The sequence below is a fragment of the Dipodomys merriami genome, unplaced genomic scaffold (genome assembly GCF_024711535.1).
Source record: "Dipodomys merriami isolate MVZ:Mamm:240054 unplaced genomic scaffold, mDipMer1.0.p SCAF_2, whole genome shotgun sequence".
NCBI lineage: Eukaryota > Metazoa > Chordata > Mammalia > Rodentia > Heteromyidae > Dipodomys > Dipodomys merriami.
The window spans coordinates 111,266,653-111,292,542 of record NW_027203381.1 but is presented as its reverse complement, the minus strand read 5'-3'; the positions used below and the strand labels follow the sequence as shown (position 1 = coordinate 111,292,542).

The following is a 25,890-nucleotide window of genomic DNA, read 5'->3' as shown; positions in this document are numbered from 1 at the left end:
ATGAGTTTATTTTCCATTTGCTATAAACCCAGCCAAAGGTGGATATATATATGTATATATATATATACATATATATATGTATATATATACATATACATATATATATATGTATATATATACATATATATATATCCTTTCTACAGTCATAACTTCGGTGTTATGGTTTTACTTTCTTCATTTAAATTTGAATTTTTTTCCTTTATATCCTCGTCAAGGCATTTTCTGAAATAGTATTTTTTGGAACTTAAACAAATATAACGTAAACAACTTAAACTTAACATAAAAAGTATATGTGTAGTTTCATTTTAGAGCTACATGAGATTCATTTTTTATTTTTAGATATACAGTGATAGCTGCCGACACAAATTTTTAATACATTAAAAAAAACTTTTTAAAAACATATTTCCAGATATTTGCATTCTTATTAGAATATCACATAGTTTTGAGTCACATTAAAAACTTTTTAAAACTTTGCTTCCTGTCATTAAAAATTAAAGATGTGGATTCATATAACAATGCACTGGATTTTTCAGAGCCACAACCTTAAAGTGAAGGTACAAGGGTGGTACGGACATGAATACAGACAGAGATGATGACAGGGATTCGTGATGATGCTTAACAGACTATTAATTCTTTGTAATTGACTAAATATTAGGTAGCCTTAAGCAGGGCCTAAAATTACCAAGCAAACAATACCATATATTAATACACTGATTAATGTTTTTCTACAAAGAGAGACAATTTGGTTTAAGGGGAGATTTTTTTTTTTTATATCTCTCAGAAGCACTCATGTATTCATTACTTCTGTGGGTAGCATTTTGTGAATCATACCTGTTTATCTTATGGTCAGAATATTTTTTACTTACTTGGCTTATTAACAGATAGGATCCTCTAAAACATCTGCTTCAAGCAAACAGTTAACCCTCCATTTTCATAGGTTCCACATCAATTCAACCAATCACTGATTTAACATATATCAAAGAAAAAGTTACGTCTGTACTGAACATGTAGGGGCTATTTTTCTTTCATCCCTTAAAAATACAGTATGGTAATATTTGCAATGCGTTAACATTGTATTAGTCATTATAAGCTACCAGAGATAATTTAAAATGTAAGACAGCTGTATATAGCTTATTGTATATAAAAGGCTAGAAAATTTGGAGATTTTTGTATCTGAGATCAAGTTCCTCAGAAACCTAGTGATGATTGTGCGTGTATTGCCTAGTCAGCCACCAAATACATTTTCCCCTCTCCCTTTCCTTCTTTCCTCCAGCAGCATACCAGAAGCAACCTTTCATCATCTCCCATGAACACTGGAAAGCTATTTGTTGTCAGGAACATTCATGCTTTTCTCCTATTACAAGGGCCCTCTGTCTAAGTGAGTAATGAAGTAAAACAGCTCTGGACCTGGCTTTAAAATTCTCCTACTATTTATTACTGCTGGATATGAGGAAGGTTACTTAATCTCACTTAGCCAACATTTCCCTATTTATAAAAATGGACGTGATACCGTCTTCCTGTGGAGTTGTTGTAGGTATTAAATTGAGGAAGCGATAAAAGTACTCACCTGTACAATACTCAAGATTCAGCTGCGAACTTTATCTTTTGACTTTCTATTGAATGAGTACATCAAATATTTAAGCAACCAACATAGCAAACTAAACAGATTAAAAAGGTAAACATCAATGTTCATGTATAGTTCAGGTGTGGATGAGGTTTTCCAGACTTTCCAAATAATAGGAATCTGGAGATTTCAGAGGAGAAAGGTTGACTGATATTACCGAAAGTAGGAAAGTTGAAGGAAGGGGAGAATGACAAGAGATATTTCACTGTATCAGTTTTGTTAAGAGCCAGTTTTATATGTGAACACAAAGACATGCAGATCAAACTCAGCTTGTTAAATGCGATTCAAGGGTGGCTATTTCAAATATTTCACAGAATTTTCACTATCACACAAAACACCATATTAATTGCAGAGCAAATAAAAGAGAAACCAATGGAATAGTTCCTGGCTTTTTTAAAACTAAATATCATATGATTAGTTTCTAATAGCTGAAACATTTTTTTAACAATAAAATGTTAAAAGCTAACAGCCTAGGCTGACACTTGACTCTAAATTAAAAGGGAAAGTTTGGAAGAAAGGAAAAAGCCAAAGAAGGGATGGGAAAAGGAAAGGGAAGGGGGAGAGGGAGAAAAGGAGGAAGGGAAGGAAGGAAGGAAGGAAGGAAGGAAGGAAGGAAGGAAGGAAGGAAGGAAGGAAGGAAGGAAGGAAGGAAGAGGGAGGGAGGGAGGGAGGACTGAAATCTAAATTTACATGAGAATGCTGAATTTTAGCTTAGCTGGGGATTTTTTTTAATTCAAGTAATTAATAGTGAAATCTTGCCAGGTCCCAGTGGCTCATGCCTGTAATCCTAGCTACTCAGGAGGCTGAGATTTGAGGATTGCAGTTCAAAGCCAGCTCAGGCAGGAAATACGTGAGAGACTTATCTACAATAAATCACTCAGAAAAAACTGGAAGTGGTGCTGTGATTCAAGTGGTAGAGCGCTAGCCTTGAGCACAAAGAGGCTCAGGGACAGTGCCCAGGCCCTGAGTTCAAGCCCCCTGGAGCAGTATAAAAACAAAAGAGTAATGAAATCTTAATGTTCACTAGAAAAGAAGGGCCAGTGATTCCCAAATAACTCAAAGGGTAGAATGCATATTTGTGTTCCGTGTATTTGTTATTGGGAAGCTAACCCAAAGAAGGACCAAGTCTGGAAGTAATACTGATTATGTTGAACTCAACCATAGCTGTCTGTGAGCAATACAAGTAGCTAAATACACAACGTATATAAAGCTTCTTGTGATTAGATAGGAAACAAGTTTATATCTTAAGTAATTATACATATTTTCTCCAAATCTTGCTTCTTTTATTTGAGTACAATGGAATCCTTAGTTTATTTGAAGTCTTGGAGCTCTTCCTTTTTCAGTGCACAATGACTAACACATTATTGAGCAAGGCCAAACTATTTCTTTCCACATTCCTTTCAAATTGTATTCTGGAAGTTAGGTACGGTAGGTAGCGTATCCCTATATATAGTTCCAGCACTCAAAAAATGGAGGCTAGAGGATGGTGAATACAGGTATCATTACCCGTATCTGTATTCAATCATTCTACTCTTTGGGTGAAATAGATTCTGCTCTAACTTCTACTTTCTGAGTGCTAGGATTACAGGCATGATAATGTCTGGCTCATTCCATTCTCCAATCTAGGCCCTTCATCACTTTGTTTCTGTGGCATTATAAAAAGTCTTTGCCACCAAGTACAGTGGCATATACCCATAATCCCAGCACTCAGGAGGCTAATGTAGGAGAATGGAAAGGTTGGGGCCAGTCTGGTCTACTTAAGAAGACCCTCACTTAAGGATTTTTGAAACTCTGCTTCTTCTGATCAAGTGTAGATTCTTTTGGTTGATTTTTAAGATCAGTAAGACTGATCTGCTGCTATCAAAACAGGCATTCTACACAAAGTGCCAGAGCAATGCCTGGCTCAAGGCATGATATTATTATAGCAGTTCAGCCTTGTGCTCCAATGACTATGGTGTTGTGTGACTACACCATACTCTTTCTTAGACCGGTTTTATTCATGTGTTCTGTTTGGAGAGAACAGAAAGAAAATAATGAAAAGGTATGTAGTTTCTTTCTTGTGTAACTAGTACTCCAAAATAACACCTTTCTATAACTAATTACATTTAAACCCATTTGATTATTATCTCTTCCAAGAAGCTGTTGCCAATTTCTCCTCTGGGTGACACAGATTTTAGACTTGAAGCCAAATCTCTTGTAAAGCTTGTGGGAGGGAGCTTCTTTTACACATCCATTGCCTTTGAGAAAGTGATGGAAACATAGGAACTAAATAATAATAATGAAGCTGGGTGCTGTGGCTCACTCGTGTAATCCTAGCTACTCGGGAGGCTGAGATCTAAGGATCATGGCTGAAAGCCTTCCCAGAGAGGAAAGTTCATGAAACTCTTATCTCCAATTAGCCACCGGAAAATTGGAAGTGGTATTGTGGTTGAAAGTAGTAGAGCTCTAATCTTGAGCAAAAAAAGCAAAGGGAGAGAGCCCAGGCCTTGAGTTCAAGCCCCACCACTGACAAAAACCAACCAAACAAAAAAGAATGGAGCAAGACACTCAAAGTCTAATAACTGCATACCTAACACCTAAATAACTAGTTAAACTATAAAATCCACCTTTGTACCATGTAGAAGTATGAAATGTAGGTGGAGCACACAACTGCTCAGCTGCTTACATTTACCTTAATGCTCCATAATCAGTTATCATTACAAGGAAAAGCCGAATGCTCGGTTTGTACCAAAGCACTTTGTTAAATATTTCCCCTTTAAGGTGGCATTTCATTCTTATAAAGAACTATGTGAACCAATATTATACACATCTTTTAATGAACTGATTTCCAATAAGGTTAAATAACTTGTTCATGATCATACCTAATAATGGAGATGAGTATAAAAACCATGTTTCTGTGACTCTAAAGCCCTGTATCTTAAATTATTTCCAGACTATATATCCGCCCCCCCGCCCCCGCCAAAATAGTCCTAAAATTGCTGGAGAAAATATGTACTCTATTATGCTCCTAAGAAATAAATATGCCAACTGGGAGAGAGCCAGGAAAGGAGTAATTTTACCTGACTTACGTAAGTCAACGTAACTGCAACCCCTTTGTACATTACCTTTATAATAACAATAAAAAAAATGTAAAGTCGGTCATTGGATGTTCATGCCTGTGTTAGCCTTGAAGAAAAAAAAAAGCTCAGGGACAGTGCCCAGGCCCTGAGTTCAAACCCCACAAAATAAATGTGTGTCAATATTCGCAAGCAGAGATGTCTTCTTGTCTCTTGGACTATATATATATTTATCAACAGTAAACCCAACAGCATGGAATTACTTCCCAAAAGCCCATCTTAGTTTTGCCATTTTCTATGGATGTCTAGGATGTTTTGCTTTATTTTTCCCCTGAATATGTGACCTGCAGGCCACATGCACTGGAATTCAAAAGGCATGCATGGCTTGTGGGATGGCAAATGTTTCTCTGTGTGATATTCCACATGCTCCTTATTCAAGAATTCAAAGGGAGTGTCCCCAAAGATCTGCAAAGCATCTTTTTGTGAAGTAGAAATGTCACATGAACAATAATGTTCAGAATCAGAGGCCCTAACTAGCTCTTGAAACATTGCATTTCTGATATCATAAACACACTTTCCAAACCAGACATAAAGAATGAAACCTTGGAACACATGTTCTCGATGGGTGTTCTCTGTGGTTATTTTAACCAAGCAAGGTTGAGAACAGAAATCTAGCTTCTGCTTTAGATTCTCTAGGTAAGGGTCAGTTCTAGAAAACTGGAGACACATTGATCACAACATTAAAATATTAGTGTTGATAGATTTTTTTAATGTGCATATGGCTTCATAAGACTTATTCTCTTTTTGAAGGTATCTATTAAGAAAGATGAATTTCAAAAGTAAGCATTCAGGAAAAAGGTAAGCATTCTTAAGGCATTTGAAAGAAAAGAGGGAAAGATTGGAGCAAATAAGTCCAAATTCACTGATAAGACATACAAAAGTTTTAAACTCAGGAACCAAGAAAGTTCAAAACTTATATTTTAAGAAAGTGTTTATTCATGAAGCCCCAACATCAAGACTCATGTCTCTATAGCTCTTTTCTGGTATAATAATTAAGTTATTTATCTGGTCCAAAATTATGTCATAGTATTGCTTTATGTACTGACTTTTTATTCATAAGTTCATAACAGAACTTGTTCTGATCATTTGAGGGGAAAGGAAAGTCTACACTTTATTCCTGGGTTTACATGTGACTTGAGAGCTTGCCACTTGTTTACTGACTATTCCTTGAATTCTTAGATTTACAAAAGGCATTTAAAACTCCTTTGGAGTATCTGAGAGAGTGTGGATTTCCCAGGACTGGAGTTTTGAACAAATTTCCACTACTTCCTAACACTATATTCTCTCAGCTTCAGTCTTTCTTTTTATAAATAGGGGGTTCTCAATGCATGGTTGTTTCAATAATCAGAAGTAATATAGGTGAATTACTAATGCAAAATATGAGTGGAAATAATGGTATCTGTCATTTCTATGTTGGGGATGAATTAATTTGCCTATTAGGAGGATTTTTGCAGCTCCAAGAGAGCTGGAAAAATAAATCATAAAGTTCATCAAAAATAGATCATAGATAGATACTACATACATAATACCTAAATAATTATTTATACTATAAAATCCACCTTTGTACCAAATAGACTTGAAATGCTAGTTACTCAGGAGAATAAGAGCTGTGACTCAAGTTGTAGAGTACTAATTGTGAGGGGAAAAAAGCTCAGGGACAGTGCCCTGAGTGCAAGCCTCAGGACTGAAACAAAAATTAAAAATCATATTTTTGGAAAAATAGATCATAAGGAGTTAAGAGTTCACCTCTTTCTACTCTAGAATATACTCTCCATGGTCCAGGAAAGCCCAGGGTAGGTATGTCACTGACTACCTCACATAAACTCCAAGCTTCCATTGGCTGTCCCACATGAGAATTCACAGAGCCCAGCTTTTCAATTCACATGATTATTTAAAAAAGAAAAAAAGATCCTGTCTCTTTTAAAGCAAAACTGTGTGTATGTGTGCGTGTGCGTGTGCGTGTGTGCGTGTGTGTGTGTGTGTGTGTGTGTGTGTGTGTGTGTGTGTGTGTGCTGGTTCCCGCCTTGAACTCAGGGTCTGGGAACTCACCCTGAGCTTTTCTGCTCACTGCTAGCACTCTACAACTTGAGTTACCGCTCTCAGCCTCCTGAGTAGCTAGCATTACAAGTGCAAGCCACCAGTGGCTTTTTGGTAGGAGAGAAGAGCCTCACAGCCTTTCTTGCTCAGGCTGATTTCAAATGCCACCCTCAGAGTTCAGCCTCCTGAGTAGCTAGAACTACAGGCATGAGCCACAGATGCCCAGCTTAATGATTAATTTTTAAAGCATTACTCCTCTGTGGACATTGTAGGTGGAGAGAGGGAAAAGAGAGAGTGAGGAGATGGAACTAGACAAAGAAAAGACCTGGGGTTAAATAGTAGTGTTTGAGCATGTGATTTTAACAGATGACATTAAACTAAGCAATGGCCCATGGAAGAGAGCCAGGGCTTCCTTTCCCAGCCAGTGTGACCTCCCACCACATGAGGTCCCTTGTTCAAAGGTGGTGCAATCCAATATGTGTGTTAAGAGGTCATTGAGGGGAGCCATGACCAAGGGCTCTAAGTATGGCAGCCTCACCTCAGATCTTACTATTTTCAGAGGCCCCGCCTCACCTGCCCCATTCATCACTCTGGCTGAAGTCTGTTTCCGGTGAGAAGCCAGCATCAAGAACTGAGGCTTTAACAAATGTGGCTGGAAGTGAGACAGTGATATTTTTATATCACCTAACCATCTGCCAGCTCGTCATAAACATTTCCTCATGTCATTTTAACAATGACACACTCTGCTATCCTTAGAAATTGCTATAGCTCTATGAATCTTATCCTAAAAGGAAGCTAAACAGAGAAAAGAAAATGAAGTAGGCTAAAAACCAAATGAAGGTGGAGGAAGGCATTGCCAGAGGCATTTCTGGAAGCCACAATCTAACAACACGTAATGAAATACCATACACTTGACCACCAGGTCCATCCAACTTTAAAACTTGACGAAATTAGAGAAGACAGTGAAGGAGAGCAGGAAGGAGCTGGCCCAATCCCCCATCAGACCATACCTGAGGAGTCATTGAGGCTGAAGGCGATGCGGACTGGCTTATCTGCAGGTACCCTGGCTGTGCTAATCATGTGGGCACCTGAGGCCCGGTCTTCTCCTGGGTCTTCCAGCTACAAGGAGAAGACAAAGGCCTTGTCACTTAACCTAATATAGTGACTCCAAATACTCCGGCACTCTTAGAAATTAAAAGGGAAAGTTAGCAATCTCCTTTCCCCTACAAGACTATCCACCTGCCCATTTTCTCTCTGGATTATAAAAAATACTTTAGCAATGGACATCTAGAATGGATGAAATATGACAAGTATCTACCTATATCTCTGATATAATGTCTCCTCATACCAATTTAATCGTGACTTTCAAGGTCACATAGTGTTTTATTTTTAATTGGGGGGAAAATAAAAGATAGTCTTAATAGGTTATCAAGTGGTTTCTGATAAGATACTTTTTCATACTCAAAATCCTAAATTAAATTTGGAGTTTTGAATCAGAAGTGGTAAAGAATAAGTATAATGGAATTAATTTAAAAGAATATCAAAACCATGTAAAAATAACAGTTTTATTATAAATATTGTACACTTTCAAAAACCAGATTACTTATAAATCTATGAAAGATTTCTAGCCTAAAGTTTCATCTCTAATTAGCATATGATGCAAGCAAAAGCCAAAACTGAAAACAACCTTTGGGTGTTTCACTCCATATATTAAATTACCATTTAATTAATAAACTTGGAATGAATGGGAAAACATCTTACATATCAGATGGAAAGGGGAACATACATGAATATTTCTGTGTCATGAGAGGATTTAGCCCTAACACACTTTAATCAACATATTTGATAACTTGTTATCCATTGGGACTAGGAGTAGATAATATCATATGATATTTTTGTTATTTCATACATATATTTAACTTTTCTATTTTTGGTCCTACTTCCCCTAAACCATCTACATGCTGTCTCATGTAGACAGCAGACCAAAAAACCAGAGTGATATTTTAAGAAAAATTTCTCTAAAAATGGCAAAATATAATCTCTTTAGCCATCCTTAGCAAGATTCTGTGGATGGCTGTAGCAGGATATTTTCTCATAGCAAGGTTTCTGACTCTTTCCCATGGCTTTTCTGGCTCTATAAATAGCATGTAGGACACTGAATTTTGATTTTATCTTTATTTATACAGCCAAATTCAATGCATATATACATACATACATGTGTATTTAGATAGCCATACATTTAGAATCATCTTACTCTGTATGTAAAAGGAAAATGCATTCATATTAAACACTTAATGCAACCTAAAGAAAAAAAAATCCAGCAACTATTTACAATCCAGTTAGGATTCATTTAACACTACAGATAGTAAGGAAGTATTAAGTAAGCACTCTCCCATGTCCAGTACTCCTAAATTACAAAGAAATGGTAACCTGAAACATTTAAGAAAAAGAACTTCATAAACTTGCAAATACTTAGCACAGGACTGGTTTTTAGCTAACTCTGACATACTTCAGTGTGTTTCTTCTGCTTGGAATTGAGAATTTTGTTAGACACTTGTTCCTGGAGGAGTAAATGGTCTCAAAATTAACAGAACAAAAAGGCAAAATCCCCAAAATTCTGGCATCATACACTCCACAATCAATCTTACCACAACATCTACCCATGAGAAGTTCCCTTGTCTTTGGTGAAATCTCCCAGCACATCTCTGCACCAAGAAAGAAAACGCAAGAGGTAGAAATGTGCCTCCTCCGTATCTCCAGTTTCCAGCCACTGGAGATAGAACTGAGGACTAACAGCAAATTGCCACCCCTCTTCTGGGCACCACTGAGAGCATCCGTCTGCCTCAGAAAGGATGGTGTTGAGGTCGGGTCGATTTTGTGTTCTACACAGCATCGACCACAGGATCCCCTGAAACAACTTGCCTTTTCATCAGACCGCCTCGGGAAACGGGCCACTGATTCCTTGTCTCGCCTGGCTGGAGGCTGTAACAGAGCTTTGGTTAAGTTGCAGGAGCTGCGAGCGTTTTCACACCTGCTGCCTTACCTCACTTAGTTGAGTGTCTGCACTTGTGTAATCCAGGGCCAGCCACTGCCTTGGCTAGTTGTTGCCTTTGTGGGGTAAAGACTCAGTGAGACACCAGGCTGCACCTGCTGCATAGCAGCTCCTGACACTGAGGGGCAGCGACAGCTGTCAGCTGCACACTGCTACCTGCTCTGTCCCCAGACCCCCGCGTCCCGCGGGACCTGAGTTCCGCTTCCCTCCACAACCCTCTCTCTCCTTTCCTTGCCTCTCCAACAGCCAGGATGTTGTCATGTTTCTAGAAAAAGCAAGAGCAAAAGAAAACCCTCCTCCTGTCAGGGGCATTGATAAACAGCAAGTTATGGAGAGTCCAAATGTTTTAATTCATTAGTCCTGGCAAACTTAAAATACAAACAGACTTGCTTCACAAGACAGGAATGTCTTCAGCGTGATCCAATCCGTGTCTGTGTCTATTCCAGCAAACTGGCAAAGATAGCATGACTCTAGTCAGCAAAAATGTCGGCCACTCCGATCAGCTCAGACAGACCCAGCCAGCTTGGACTGGCCACAAACCGACTCTCGGATGATAGCAGTGATGATCCCAGTTAAGAAGGAAAGGTTTGAGGTTGAGCCTTTGTTGGGTTTGATCCCTTCTACAAATACAGACAACCTCAAAAAGAGTCAAAGGGTAAATAGGAATGAACTGTTAGGATTTTTCATCCCCTTTAACAACTGTAAACTTGGATGTCATGAGTATTTAAAAATAGCCAGAGCATGATGTTAAGGTTAAATAATGAAAAACAAACAATAGTAACAGAATGTAAAGATAAGCCTAGAAGAAAATCATTACAAAGCACAAATCAGATAAAGGACTGGCATCTAAAATATACAAAAAAAAGCTAAAACTCAACAATAGGAAAACGACATAAAAAATAGGCAAAAGATTAGAGAAATACAAGCCTATGAAAATGATGATCAGTTTCTCGTGCATTAAGGAATTGCACATTAAAACAATAGCAAATTATATATTAAAGTGACCAACATCCAAAGTACAATGTCAAATTGTAATTGGAAAGTATATAGAAAACAGAGTTCTTAATTATTACTAGTAGGAACGCAAAAATAGTGCAACTACTCTAGAATACAATTTGATTTATTTTTTAAAAAACTGACTGCATACCATTTGATCTAGCAATTACCCTTCTAAGTATTTACCCAAATAAAATGAAAATTTAGGTCCAATAAAAATCTAACAATGTTAATAGCAACTGTATTCATAATTGCTCAAACTTGGAAGTGATCAATACATCCTTCGATTGCTGAATGAATACACAAACTATAGTGCATTTAGATAACTCATATATATATATATATATGTATATATATATATAACTGTAAGAATACTGTACAGAGGGGCTACAGTTACATGAGTAAGGTAATGAGTAATTTCCTATCGAGCATTGTTACCTCCTACTTTGTTTTACCCCTGCCATCCCTTTCCTCCTTCCCTCCCCAACTTCTTCCTCCCCCCCTCCCAAGTTGTAAAGTTCATTTTCAACATACTGTCTTGTACCACAGATAACTTTTACTTGGGGATTTTAAAAAGAAAGAACTATCAAACTACAAGACATGGAAAAATCACAGTACATATTACTAAGTGACAGAGCTAATCTGTAAGGGAAGATACTGACATTGTGGCTACATAGCATCTCCCACTTGTCAAAACACAGAATGTACAACACAGAGTGAATCTTAACAAACTATGGCATTTAGTTAATAATAATGCATCAACACTTGTCCATCTAGTGCAAAATGTTAATAGAATAAAAGAGGAGTGAAAAGAATGAGGAAATACATGAGGACCCCAAATTTTTCATTCCTTTTTCTCTGTACAACTAATACTCAAAAACATTAAATAAGTAATATAACAATTTCCTGATCAAATGAATGGAAATCTAATTCATTATGAGATACACAGCAAGAAAGTTATAAAGATTTAATTACAATATTCATATCAAAAGGTAATCCTTGTGAGAATATCTGTAACTATTTTAATGTTACTTTGTGATTAACATGACCTTACATAATGCACTGTAATTTATCACATGCATTTCTTGTCTATGATATCATTTCCATCTTCCAGAGAATCTGTAGAAGTCATCTCTGACAGATGTATTGAGAAAATTTAAGTAATATGCTCAAAGGAAATGGTCATTATTGAATAAAGGATTTAGATAGAATTCAGTTTCTTTAACTTTTACCTCAGGCTATTTCAGGGTACTATGTCAGGGTACAATCTATATTAAAGATCAACTGAATTTTTAAACTAAGAGTAGGTCTGAGTCTCAGCAGGTACCTGGATATAACCAAGGATATAACTTTGTTCAGTAACCCAGCATCCAGGATCATCTGTGATCAGCCATCTATATCATGACACCTAAGTTAATTCCACGGGTGCCAAAGTTGTGTATATGAACAGGATAAGGAAGTGGCTAACTGCTATGCTTTGGACTTGAAATTTTTCTCAAAGGTCCTTGTGTAGAAGGCTCAGTCCCAACCCTGGCACTGACATGAGGTGGGAGAACCTTTAGTAGAAGGGGGTTAACAGGAGGAAGTTAGAAGACTGGGATCACATCCTTGAAGGAGATAGTGGGACCTTGGTTCCTCCTCTTCTCTGTCTTTGCTTCCTCAACAACTGGAGGGGAGCAATTCCCTGTTCACATACTTCCTCATGAAGCCCCGCCTCACAATAGCCCCAAAGACAATAGGGCCAATTGACCTTGAACTGAGACCTCTGAAAGCATAAGCCAAGATAAAACTTTCTGCCTCATTGACTTCCTTAAGTACTTTCTCACAGTGATGGAAAACTAGCACAATACCACGTCTTCACACACTTCCACATAAACCACCTGGGGCTACCTTCATAAAAATCTGATGGTGCAGGGTGCCAGTGGCTCACGCCTGTAATCCTAGCTACGCAGGAGGCTGAGATCTGAGGATCACAGTTCAAAGCCAGCCCAGGCAGGAAAGTCCATGAGACTCTTATCTCCAATAAACCATCAGAAAAGTGGTGCTGTGGCTCAGGTGGTAGAGCTCTTGCCTTGAGCTGAAGAGCTCAGGAACAACACCCAGACCCAGAGTTCAAGCCCCATTACCGACCAAAAAGAAAAAGAAAAAGAAAATCTGCTGGTGACATTGATGTTATCAAGGCAATCAGTATACAGAAACAGCTGGATTCCAGTGAAATTGACGGTTCAGAATGAAAAGACCCAGAATAAGCTAGCAAGTTCCTCTTCTAAGATTGTTTATCAGAGCTTGCAGGGGCCATTTGGATCATGAATGAACATCTAGAGACAAAGACGGTTGCACATTAAACATAATGGAAAGATCTCCTACAATAGTTTTATCCCAAAGAAATGACCAGAATCCTCAAAGTGATCCTAGGAACTCCTACTGAGGAGGGCGATATTATTGTTGGATGAATCTCCATGATATCAAGAGAGGTTTGAAGGGTACAACAAAGGAAAAGATTTTAAAAGAGATCATTTGATGAGAAAGGAACAGAAAAGACCTATAGAATTGATGATGTCACCTGGTACTAGTGGCTCACACTTGTAATCCTAGCAACTCAGGAGGCTGAAATCTGAGGATTGAGGTTCAGTGCCAGCCAGGGCAGGAAAGTTTGTGAGACTCTTATCTCTAATAAACCAGCAAAGAGCTATGGCTTAAGTGGCAGAACACTAGCCTGGAATGCAAACACTCAGGGACAGCACCTGGGCTCTTAGTGCAAGCCGTAGGACTGGCACAAAAGGGGAAAAAAAAGAATTGGTCGAGTGTCTGAACCTGAAAATATAAATTGAAAGTGTCACAACCAACTCTTCTGTTCCCTTAAGAGCAATGGTACACTCCTTGACTCTTCTCCAAATACTTTTAAGACAATAACAATACCCAAGTGAAATCTCTTCCCACAACCAAAACCCCAAATAGCTACCTAGTATTTTAAGAATTCAATAGAATTAGACTAATTCATTCCAAGTGTGCAAAAGACAAGTGTGTGCATCAAAACATCGACAGATTTGTAGTATGTTTCTGGGTGGTACCCATATGTTTAATTTTTATTTTATTCTTTCCAGCAATAAGTATTTCTACTGATCATGTTAGTTTTCATATGTACAACAATATACTTGACATAAATCAGTTTAAAGGAGGAAGGGTTCAGAGATTTCAGTCCTTGGTAACTTGGCCCTGTTGCTTTTGGCTTGTGGTAGCATAATGCAATCCAGTAGGAGGCTGCAAAGTAGGAGCAAAGATAGAAAGAAGAAGGGAGTAGGGTCCGAACATCTTCAAGGGTATAGTCACAATGCCTTGACTTCTGTCCAGTAGGCCCTACCTAATAAAGGCTCCCTCACCACACAAGAGGGCCACAAGTTTAAGATCAAGCCTTCAAACCTATAGTCCTTTGAGGGAACATTCCAGATCACTGTTACATGGAAAATTAATTTTAGTATTATAGTAAGAACTTTTCACAAAATGAGTATTCACTTATTATATGAAATACTCCTGATTTACAATAATAAACGACTGTGACAATTCTGAGGTGGAAATTCCTCAGTCCAATTCAACAAACATTATGTTAAGATGGGGTATTTTTCAGGTTAGTATTCCAGAATTTTCCTGATTGCTAGGTTCATGTCTTAAAAAGAAAACAAAAAACAAAAGAAAAAAATATATTTCCATGCCAGGCATCCATCAATGGCCTTGATTTATAATTCTATCCTTAAGACCTGTGCAAGTGTTAACCAGACCCTTCATACCTCCAGGCTTTACTTTGTTCATGTAAGTAAATCAGACTTTTTGTGGAAAGTATTACAGGATAAAGAAATTAGAATTTGCAAGCTACACAATCTCAGGAGTAATTAACTACCATCTCCTGTTCTAGGTTGAAAGCAGTCATAGACGACATATAAAATTGATGAATGAACTCCGGTAAAATTTTTATTTTCAAAAACTAATTGAAGTATACAGCGATATTCTAGTAAAACTGTATTTATGGAATTCCAACTAAGAGTCCACATAATTTCCAAAGGTCACTAAATATTTGTTTTCCTTTTGATATTTTTTCAACTATTTAAAATTACAAAAAACTTAGCCAGGTGGCTCACCCCCTGTAATCCTAGCTACTCAAGAGGCTGAGAGATGAGGATCACAGTTTAAAGCCAGCCGAGGCCAGAAAGTCTATGAGAATCTTATCTCCAATAAACTATTTTTAAAAAGATAGAGGTAGAGCTGTGGCTCAAGGGATACAGTGCTAGCCTTGAGCAAAAGACATTCAGGGACAGCACCCAAGCCCAGAGTTCAAATCCCATCAAATTGGAGCCATATAGCTGATTCTTATAAAAATGTTAACATTCATGACTATATAAGAAAATCATATTTATCTAATACTTGAGCACTTACATGTTTCTCAAGATAATAACTTAGAAAAACCAATAAAACCAAGTTTTTTTTAAAGTTATTACATTTCCAGACACCAGTGGCTCACACCTGTAGTCCTATCTATAGACTCAGGAGGCTCAGATCCAAGGGTCATCATTTGAAGCCAGCCAAGGCAGGAAAATCTGTGAGATTCTCTCTCCAGTTAACTACCAAAAAGCTGGAAGCTGCTATCCTGGAGCACAAAAGCTCAGGGACAGAGCCCAGGCCCTGAGTGCAAGCCCCAGGATTGGCACACACACACACACACACACACACACACACACACACACACACACACACATATTTAATTCAGATAGATTTACTTCCTTTTCTTAAAGGAAATATGAATTTTCTCACACTTCAAATTATTTTCTCAGTTCATCTTTTATTCTTAAAGTCCAAATATATAGTAGGTTCATGTGCTTTTCACCTTTTTAAATATCTGTACTCACCCCAAACTGCTTCTTTTCTTCCTCTTCTTCCATCCTCCTCCTCCTCCATCCTCCTCTTCCATCCACTCCTCCTTCTCTTCCTCCTCCTCCTCCTCCTTCTTCTGTAATCACAATTACTCAGGAGGCAGAGATAAGATGATCATGGTCAAAGCTTTTTAAATCAATGGAAAGGGAAGACTTTTTCTTCACTATTTCTGGGTAATCAATAGTCAAGATCAAGGACCATTTTCCTTACTATGGATAATGTGTGGAGCATTTGATCACATGAGGCTTATGCCATGGGACCACCCATTAAGTCTGATAGGAAAATAATTACTCCTTCAACTGCCAAGTTAATTGTGTGGTGGGGGGGAAGCAAAGAAAAAGAAAAAGAGAAGGAAAAAGATAGGAAAGAGGATGGAAAGGAGGGAGGAGAGAAAGGAAGGGAGGAAGGGAGGAAAGAAAGGAAGGAAGGAAGGAAGGAAGGAAGGAAGGAAGGAAGGAAGGAAGGAAGGAAGGAAGGAAGGAAGGAAAGAAGGAAGGAAGGAGAGGAGAGGAGAGGAGAGGAGAGGAGAGGAGAGGAGAGGAGAGGAGAGGAGAGGAAGAGAAGAAGGAAGGAAAGGTAAAGCAAGAGAAGGGGAAAGGGAAAAAAAGAGAGCCTTAAAACTTAGGCGTATATCTTCATGAACAGAATATGTCAGAGTCTTGTGAAAATTCTGGTTTGAAGGAGAGTGAGAAATAACCTGTATGATGCAAATATTATGTCCTAGCTCCTTGGCTAAGCTCTAGTAATGAGCATGATACTTAATGCAAACCATCTCCCCTTTTAATATAGCTACTTTCATTCCTGTTTAATTGAGGAAGAGAGCATGAGAAACTTTCAATGGCTTGCCCAAATTCCCAAAGCTCATAAATTAGATTCAACGTGTTGCCAAAGTTAAATCTCTTCAACAACACACCGAAATTGTGCTCAAGGCTAAAAAAATGCCTTTGAAGGAATTGCCCTGTCCTACCATCAGGGGAGAGTCTCACGAAGATATTTCTTTATAAAGGGGGAAAAATGCAAAATTTCAACAGCCTAATGACAATAGACACAAATTTGACTGCTTCATTCAGTGAGTAAAATCACAAGCTATTCTTCACGCAAGGACCTACTATTGAGTACATTAAAATATCAGTTAGAAAAATATGGACTTTTGCAATAAAATTGAATTTTAATCTAACTTCTTGAAGAAACCGTCCAGGAAAAGTTACACCCTAGGAAACAAACAGGAATAGAATGAGCACTAAATATCTACATTTTGAAACTAACTTTCAGCAATGTCACCTCCCTCACTAACTTTAATGTGCTTAGATGTACAAATATATCACCAAACTGTACTTTTTTTCTTTATTTTATTTGCTATTTTTTATTTATTTATTTTTATTTATTTATTTTTTTTTTTTTTTTTGCTGGTCCTGGGGCTTGAACTCTGGGTGTTATCCATGAGCCTCTTTGTGCTCAAATCTAGAGCTCTACCACTTGAGCCACAGCACCACTTCTGGCTTTTTTTTTTTTTTTTTAGTAGTATATAGGAGATAAGACTCACAGGCACTTTTCTGCCTGGGTTAGCTTCAAACTGTGATCCTCAGATCTCAGCCTCCTTAGTAGAATGTATTATAGGTGGTCAAACACTACTTTTTAAAAGCAGAATGGTTCTGAGCAGGTAAGTATTGTGGCATTTAAATCTCAAGAAGCTGAGTTTCTTATTGATCATTTTCACATAGAACTTGTTCTCCTTACTTCAATGTAGAATTGCCAGTCAAATCCCATTAATAGTTCCTCCAAACGCCTTCAGTATACCCCTGTAGTGACATGTTTCATCATTTGCTTCCCTTTTGTGTTGGTAGATGGAATATCTAAGGGAATTTCTACAATTTGACCACAGGGAAGTTGAGTTTAGATACCTTTATTATCCACATATTGATGTAACTCTCTGTCTCTACAGAATACAGAGTATGTTGTTGCTGGCTCTTTCTGTAGAAACAGTTTTCAGGATTATCCCTCATTGCCCATTGACCCAATTCACCAGTATAAAGATTCAGGACCATTAATCATCTTGTGAAATTAACATGTCCTAGAGGGTATTCATAATATTGTAGCTTTTATCTCTTACAGTATTTTCTGAGTTTCAGGCTTTACAAACCAAGATCCATACTCCTATCCCTAAAATAATTTTCAAGTAAAAGTAGAAACTTAAACCTTTTCTATAATAAAGTAATAACAATTTTATTGTTTTGTTTTATTTATGTAGTCTTAATTGGTGTTTTTTAACTTGCTTTTTCCACAAAGATAAAGAGAATGGGAAAAGAGACAATATGAACAAAATTTTGCTAGCAGAAAATTAAGTGAAGAGTAGTAGGATATGATTTAGTAGACCAGAGATAGATGAATCAAATACAAAGCAGGTTAAAGATGGGAATCAATCAAAATAGATTACACTACAAAATAGATTACTCTCTAAAGTTCAGGAATTGACAGCTTCAAATGACTCTAAAAGTCAATGTAAAGGAAGTAAAATTGAAATTTTGTTCAAAAAGCAATCAAATGCAAATGAAGACCACATAGGATACTAGCTCACATACACTAGAATATAAACAACAAAAAGACTGGCCTTCCTCAGTACTGTGTCACCAATGTTGAACACCTGGAACTCTCACACATTACTGAGGAGAGTGGGTGACAGCTACAACTACGTTGGAAAAATACCTTGACAAATTCTTATGAAGCTAAATATATAATCATCTAATATCGTAACCTAGCAATTCTACTCTTAGGTTTTTAACCAAGGATACAAAGCATATTGCTAAAAAGACAAGGAGAGAAAGAGGGATGCTCAAAACATTTGTTGTAGGTTTATTTGTAGTAGTTCCAAAATGAAAATATCTCAGTAAGAAAATTGCAATATACATATATATATATATTTAATAAGAAGGAACAAACAAAACAAAAGATGGATGAATCTTTTGTGAAACTTCACAAGAAAGTGTATTCCATATCATTTCATTTATATGAATTCTAAAACTAATTAATAGTGGAGGAAAATCCAACACAGATGCCTTTGGAGTAGAGTGAGGATTGACTGGGAAAAGACTCTAGGGTGCTTTCTCATGTGATGGCGAAGTTTTGCACCATCACAGATACTTGAGGGTACAGATATATGTACTTGTTAAACTCACAGAATGTATATAGGAGTAATATCAGCACATTGAAATACTTATAAATTTTATATCAAATGAAAAAAATCTTAGTTGGGCACTAGTGGCTCACACTTATAGCTACTAAGGAGGCTGACTTAATTTTAGGATCAAGATAATAAACAATAAAATAATTTACACACCATACAGTATTTTCTTCTTTCTTTTGGAAAGCCATTGGAGAAAACCAGGAAAGAGGAAGCCTGGAAACCAAAAAGCAGCTCTAATACAGAGAGGGTAAAATGACTCATCAGGAAGACAGTGAAGGGAATGCGGAGTGATCTAGTCCCCAGGGTCCACAGAAGAGCTGGTCTAAAGGCCACGAGAATGGCTCCATTAGGAAGAAGAAATGGCTAGCCCACTTGACAGGTACTACTCTGAGAAAATAGCTTAAAAATTGGCAAGGCTTTAACTGATACATGGAAGAAAGAAGCGGATGAACAACAACAAAAGGACTCCGGGGACTGATTTGACAGTGTATGAAGTTATAATGCAAAAGTAACTGTAGTTCACTTTGCCTTAGCTCTGAGTAGCATTTGCATAAATAATCATAGAGATATTAAATATTTACCTTAGAAAATTTGTTTATACAAATTTTCATCCGCCAAATCTTCATCCGCTGTAGTGGACAGCCAGCAGACAAAGGCCCAGACTGAAAAAGGCCAGAAACAGTCATGTAAGTACATCTTATAGAAGGTTAGAACTGAGCTGGAAAGGTGGCTCAGTGGTAGAGTGCTTGCCTTGCATGCATGAGGCCCTGCGTTCGATTCCTTAGCACCACACAAGCAGAAAAACCTGGAAGTGGCACTGTGACTCAAGTGGTAGAGTGCTAGCCTTAAGTTGAAGAACTGAGGAACAGCATTCAGGCCCCACGACCAACCAGAAAAAGAAAAAGTTAGAAGTGAAGTCAGGAAGGCAACAGAGACACAGTGAAAGCATAATTTGACTAAGTAATTTTCATTTTGTTGCTTGATAAAATGGAATAAACTAAAACAAAAAAGGAGGAGGAAGACAAAGAAGAGGAGGAAAAGGATAAGTCAACATGATTGCCTGAATAGTGGTAACCTCTGTAATTCAGGAGAAGGAATGGAAGAGAGCTGAGACCTACTGGATTTTGATAGAAAATCTTGATGATGTGTTTTACTCTTTAACATATTTGCATCTAAAATTTTCAGATCAAACATTAAGATGATCAAAGATCCATTAGTTGATTCAGTTTCCTATCGGATAAGGGAATAATAATAGTTTTTGGTTTAGCATCAAAGCCTTTCAAAATGTGTTTCCTTCTCCTCCAGGCTCATCTTCAGCCCCTAGAATAAAGATGTACTTTACCAGAGTAAGGACATACTGCACTTCTCAGTGTCCTCAAATATAAAAGCACTGGTTGACTCTGCCTTTGTAGATAAAGTCTCTCCTTCTATCATCTTCTCTGTGGGTCCATTCTAACTTCTGTCTACATGCTGAAGCACATAGTTCAGTGTCATACATGTGGCATCCATCTCTTACAGATTTCGCCATGTTAAACTGCAGCTAAACTACTAAAAGATGCACATGCAATGCCTGGTCCAAAGCAAAGGCTGAATAGATATATTTCAGAAACTAATTTGAACCTGGAATCTAAGTACCTTATAGTGAAGACAACATCAAATCCAGGGACACAAGGAGAAAAGCTAAGATGTAGCAGTTTACTAATAATTTTGTCCTGGAATTGCAATTTTACCTTTTAACTTTAGACCCATTTTTATGAAAAATCATCCCCCCACACACACTCCAAACAACGTATTTGAACAAATGAATTGAGATACACCTGACCCCCTAAAAGATATGTTCATTTCTCACCATAGGATTTTGTTTTGTAAAGGGTCCTATGTTCTTTGGGCTGAAACTGAGTGGCTACAGAAAACAAAAAGAAAAGAAAAGAAAAAAAGGAGGAAACAATTTTACAACCTGTGTGAAATAAAGAAAAGAAATGGGATTAAGGAAAGAGAAGAAGAGAGTTATTATAGCCCCAAAAAGATGACCAAAAGGACTAAGTGTTCTTATACTCTATGTAATGAAATCACCCTCCCATGTCTCTGTAATACAACCAACAAAATACACATTATTCACCAAGGCTTCTGTAAAGAAATAGTAAGTCTAAAGTCAAAGTTGGTTGTCAAGTGATAATAAACTTAAAAGCTGTAATCACTTTTGTGAATGATAGCATTACTGAACTGTATGACAAAGGTCAATGATCGAGGTAAAGAACCCATCAAATGAGAAGCTGGGGTTGGAATGTGGCCTAGCATGCATAAAACCCTGGTTTGATTCCTCAGTACCAGATAAACAGAAAAAGCCAGAAGTGGTGCTATGGCTCCAGTGGTAGAGTGTTAGAGTGCTAGCCTTGAACAAAAGAAGCTCAGGGACAGTGCCCAGAGAAAAAATTATTTTATTATTATTTTTGTGTATGTGGTACTGAGGAATTGAACCCAGGGCCTCATGCACACTAGGTAAGCACTCTACCACTAAGCCAAAATCAACTTTTTCCATTTGATTACCAAGTTAAATGTATTTCTTTTTCAGAAATAAGACCAAAAGAAAATTACATTAAGGTATAATGGGGAATTGGGAACATTTTAAGAATTTTTCATTGAGTACAAAAGTCTTGAACACAAAGATTAAAGAAAGAAGTAAGTTTGGTGCTAGTTTCTCATGCCTGTAATCCTAGCTACTCAGGAGACTAAGATCTGAGGATCGAGGTTTGAAGCAGCCCAGGAAGGAAAGTCTGTGAGACTTTTATCTCCAATTAACTACAAGAAAGAGCTGGAAGTCACACTGTGCCTCAAATGGTAGAGTGCTAGCTTCAAGCAAAAAGAGCTCAGAGACAGTACCCAGGCCCAGAGTTCAAGCCTCGGGACTGGCAAAAAAAAAAAAAAAAAAAAAAGAAAAAGAAAAAGAGAAAGAAAGAAAGCTCTCATTTCTTAAGTGGCACCAAACTGTTCTTGTATCCTTCCAGCTTTGTTGTCTTTCCAACTCATTTAGCTGTTCTGAGATTGCCACCTCATCTCTGCGGGCTTCACTGTCCTCTTCTGAAAGAAAGGAGTTTTAAAACTGATGCTTTCTACAGTTGCTTGTCATCCTGAAGTCTTTAATTTTAGGAGGTGAAGCCAGCTCCTAAATGGAAAAAAAAATTATCACAGAATTCTTTCCCCAGTTTTAATTCATTAAAGAGTTGACAGGCCAAAAAAAACCCAAAACAAACCAGGTCTGTAATACACCAAAAATACATTTTACAGCAATCATCAAGAAAAGAACAGAATGAAGATAATCCCTGTTCTTTTTCCTGCTGAAGGCAGTTACCAACACAACCTTCAATTTTACTGCCAAGCCCAGTTAGTCATCAGATATTTGGTACCCAAGCAAAATCCATTCAGTCCCTGATTATACTGTGAAACTCAAGGATGCCTAGAAAAGTGACGAGGAAGAGATCATGTTTTGTTCATCAAAACACTTTCAAATTAAGCCATCACGTCCTAAAATAGTGGATTAGAATCACGCATCAGGACTCCTTCTTGATAGCCTACAAATGCCCAATCCTTGTTTAGAAGTGGGGTGTTCAATTACTGTGCAGATACAAAAATGACAAATAGCTAAAGGCTAATAAGACACCTGTCAATTTCTCTTTTTTTAGCTTAGCTACTTTCAATTTATGGGAGTTGTGTGACAAAAACAGCGTTTTGCTGACAGTTTCTGTGTGCTTCAGCAGCATTCAAACTAAAATGGAGTTTGATATTTCTCTCCAGAGAAGTGGTGCAAAGTGGCAGAGCACTCACCTTGAGCAAAAGAGCTCAGAGATAGCTCCCAGACTGAGTTCAAGCCCATGACTGAAAAAAATCATAAAAAAGAAGAATATGCAGGTATTTCTAGCCAATTCTTAAGAATACTTTTAAAGAATTACAGTAGTATTAACCACAAATGAATGGCTGCCCCACCTCTCAAATGAGCTACAAAAATAGCATTGTTAAGTCCATCAAGAAGGAACACATTCCCATTCCTGCTCCAGTAAATGAAAATGAAGATTTCCTAGAAGAGTCTATGAATAGAAAATGACACTCTCCTAGAATAGAAAATCTCACTGAAGGACTAGAGATGATCTTTGAGATTTTAGAACCTCAAGCCTTAATTATGTCATATTAAATAGAAGAAACAGATCAATAGCCAGGACAGATTCTGCATCACTTTTGTGTTTGAGATAAGAGTAGGCATTAAACTGGAAAAGGCCATACTCAAGGTGACCATGTCCACAATAATAATCAAAGTGATACTCCACAGAGTACCAAATTAATCTAAACAATTTAAAGAAGTCGATACTGTTCTTTAACACCTGCATTCCATGGAAAAGGGAGTTAATTATATATCAGGAAATCATTCCTGAACAGATCAAAAATGCATAGCTTTAAAAAGCCTTCTGAACTAACTATAGCTAATTCATACCCTACATGGAAAATGTATATGTTCGAAATCTGTAAAGAGCTCTCTGTACAGCCTAATTAGTATGCGTTTAGAAACCTCTTTCCAAATTTAGGTTCTGAAATTCACAATGAACAAGAATGACATTCCCTTTTTAACAAGGAAATGTAAATGAAGATGTATCAAAATTCTGTCTAGAATGGTAATTTTGTACTCCCTTTGGGTTTTTGAGAATGCAGATTGTAAGAAATTTTTATCAGTCATTGATCTGAGATATTTTTAATAATTTTCCTTAAAGGAAAATAAGAATCAAAAATCAGTCATTTTTAATTAGGTCTGTCCACTTATATTTACATGGGTAGTAGGAAAGAATTGAGGCATATATGATTATATCACTAATACTGAAGCTAGAAGACTTCTTTTAAATTATTTAAATCATCCCTGGTTTAACATATAAGAAAACTCATCTGCCATTTATATTTTTAGTTACATTGATCTTTTAAAAATACTCATGCTCGTAAATTTTTTTCATTCTTTGACGCCAATGTCCCAATGTTGACTCTTCTAAATTCAGCAAGCATGCTATTAAAAATTAAAAATAAAAAATCACCAAATACATATAAAACACTCCACTGTTGTCCATGGCATACAAAAAACATTCAGAAATGATGATTGACTGTAGCAAAGTTAAAACATAATGGAAGAATAGGATGGGCACTGTTGGCTCAAGCCTGTAATCCTAACTACTGAGGATCTCCATTTGAAGCTAGCCCAGGAAGGAAAGTCTATGAGACTCTTATCTCCAATTAAGCACTCAAAAACCAGAGTGGTGCTGTGGCTCAACATGGTAGAGTGCTAGCCTTGAGCAAAAAAGCTCAGAGACAGTGGCCAGGCCTTGAGTCCAAGCCCCAGTGCCGACAAAAAAAAAAAAGTAAGAGGTTGAAGGAGAGGAATAAGATGTGCCACCACTATTTTAATAGGTACAGCTTTCTGGGTAGTATAATGAGATCTCCTTCTTAGAAAGATTCCATGTTGGTCAAATACTCTCGCTGTCATCTTGAAATTTGAGCAAGGGATCCCAAATTTTCATTTCACTGAGGTATGAATAGGAAACTCTGCAAATTAGGTAGCCAGTTCTGTTGATAACGTATGAACCATTAACATCCCCGTCTTACAGATGGACAAACTATGGCAAAGATAAGTTAAATTCCTTTTCAAAAAGTTTGTCTATTATTGGACTCCCAGGCTGCATACACAGGCCACAACTGTGACTTTTGCATTTAGGAGAGGCATTAGATGCCATTAATGCTAAATTCCCTAGCTGTCCTGCAATTCCAACTAAGGTCTTTGACTAAAGGAAATGTTGATTTCACTCTTTTCTCCTTCCATCAATGCTTTTTATAGGTGCTGAATTTCAGTGGATAAAGAAAAAGAGATAGTCAAACAAGCCAAATTTGAAAAAAGAACTGCTTAGCTAAATGAAAGGTGAGAGGACTTTAAATGGTCATGGCAGGGGCTTAGCTATTTAAATGACAAGCTAAACAGGATACTTTTTGGACTATTTCAGACTCAGATACCCAAATTAGAGCTTTTAGGAGAGGGATCCAGAGCCCTACATGGGAAGACCAAGATAGCCAGGAATGGAAGGCCACAGCAGAGGCGGAGTACATCAAAGGAAGCACTCTACACTGCCTTTTATAGATATGAAAACAACCCAACTGTTGTCCAATGGACAAACACAAATAAAAGACTTGCATCAGCTGAGGATCAAATACTAAAACGAGGAGCCTAAGTCAAAGGTGAAGACCCCTGTGAAGAGAAACATCTGGCCTCCTGTGGCTCTCAGTGTCTGATCTAAAACTTTCTGGTCTAAAACCTTCTACCTAAGGTAACCTTGGATATTTAGCTGTGAGGAAAATCTATCAGCTCAGGGGGCTGGAATATGGATCTAATATGGATCTTCCATTAATTCAAAGCCCAATCTATACCATATAGATTATGAAAGTTATTATTACCATTAGTAGTACTCTCTTTTATCAATTAGGTTTACATCTTCACTATGCTTATTGTTATTTAGAGTGAAATTAACTTCCAAATCTAGACCAATGAAAATGTCTACATCTGGTACAAAAGCATATCTCCAAAGAGAACTATGAAAGCTACTATTCTAAACCAAGCACACTCTTCATTGTTAAATGCCCTCGCTCACGGCAGACCAGACCCACATGAATCATGCTCAACAGATGCAATAATTGATAGGGTAGTGTATGAAAATGGATTAGTTTAGAGAAACTTAAGAGTTATCTGATAAAATGAGTTCTCTGATTGAATTAAGTAAAGCTAATGGGATCCCATGATATTTCGGCTATTGTTAGGTCTGCCCAGGGAAAGGTAGCCCCTTCTCTTTGTTTTCTCTCCAAGAGAAACTGAAAGTAGACCTCCTCCCCCTTTGTTCTCCAAGCATGCCTGTGACCCTCCCTAAAAAGTCCCTGCCCAGCACCT

General features: G+C 37.4%; 1 protein-coding gene across 1 annotated transcript in view; it reads right to left on the bottom strand.

Moving 5' to 3' along the window:
* Map3k7cl (MAP3K7 C-terminal like) overlaps window positions 1–10,033 on the bottom strand; it is a 41,164-nt gene extending 31,131 nt beyond the window's left edge. Inside the window, exons 1-2 of the mRNA XM_070028779.1 lie at window positions 9,821–10,033; window positions 7,788–7,896 (exon numbers count right to left, since the gene is read on the bottom strand). Of these exons, the coding sequence (XP_069884880.1) occupies window positions 7,788–7,857 (70 nt within the window). The 5' untranslated portion in view covers window positions 7,858–7,896; window positions 9,821–10,033. The remainder of the gene's footprint in view (window positions 1–7,787; window positions 7,897–9,820) is intronic.
* Between the last annotated feature and the right edge of the window lie 15,857 nt (window positions 10,034–25,890).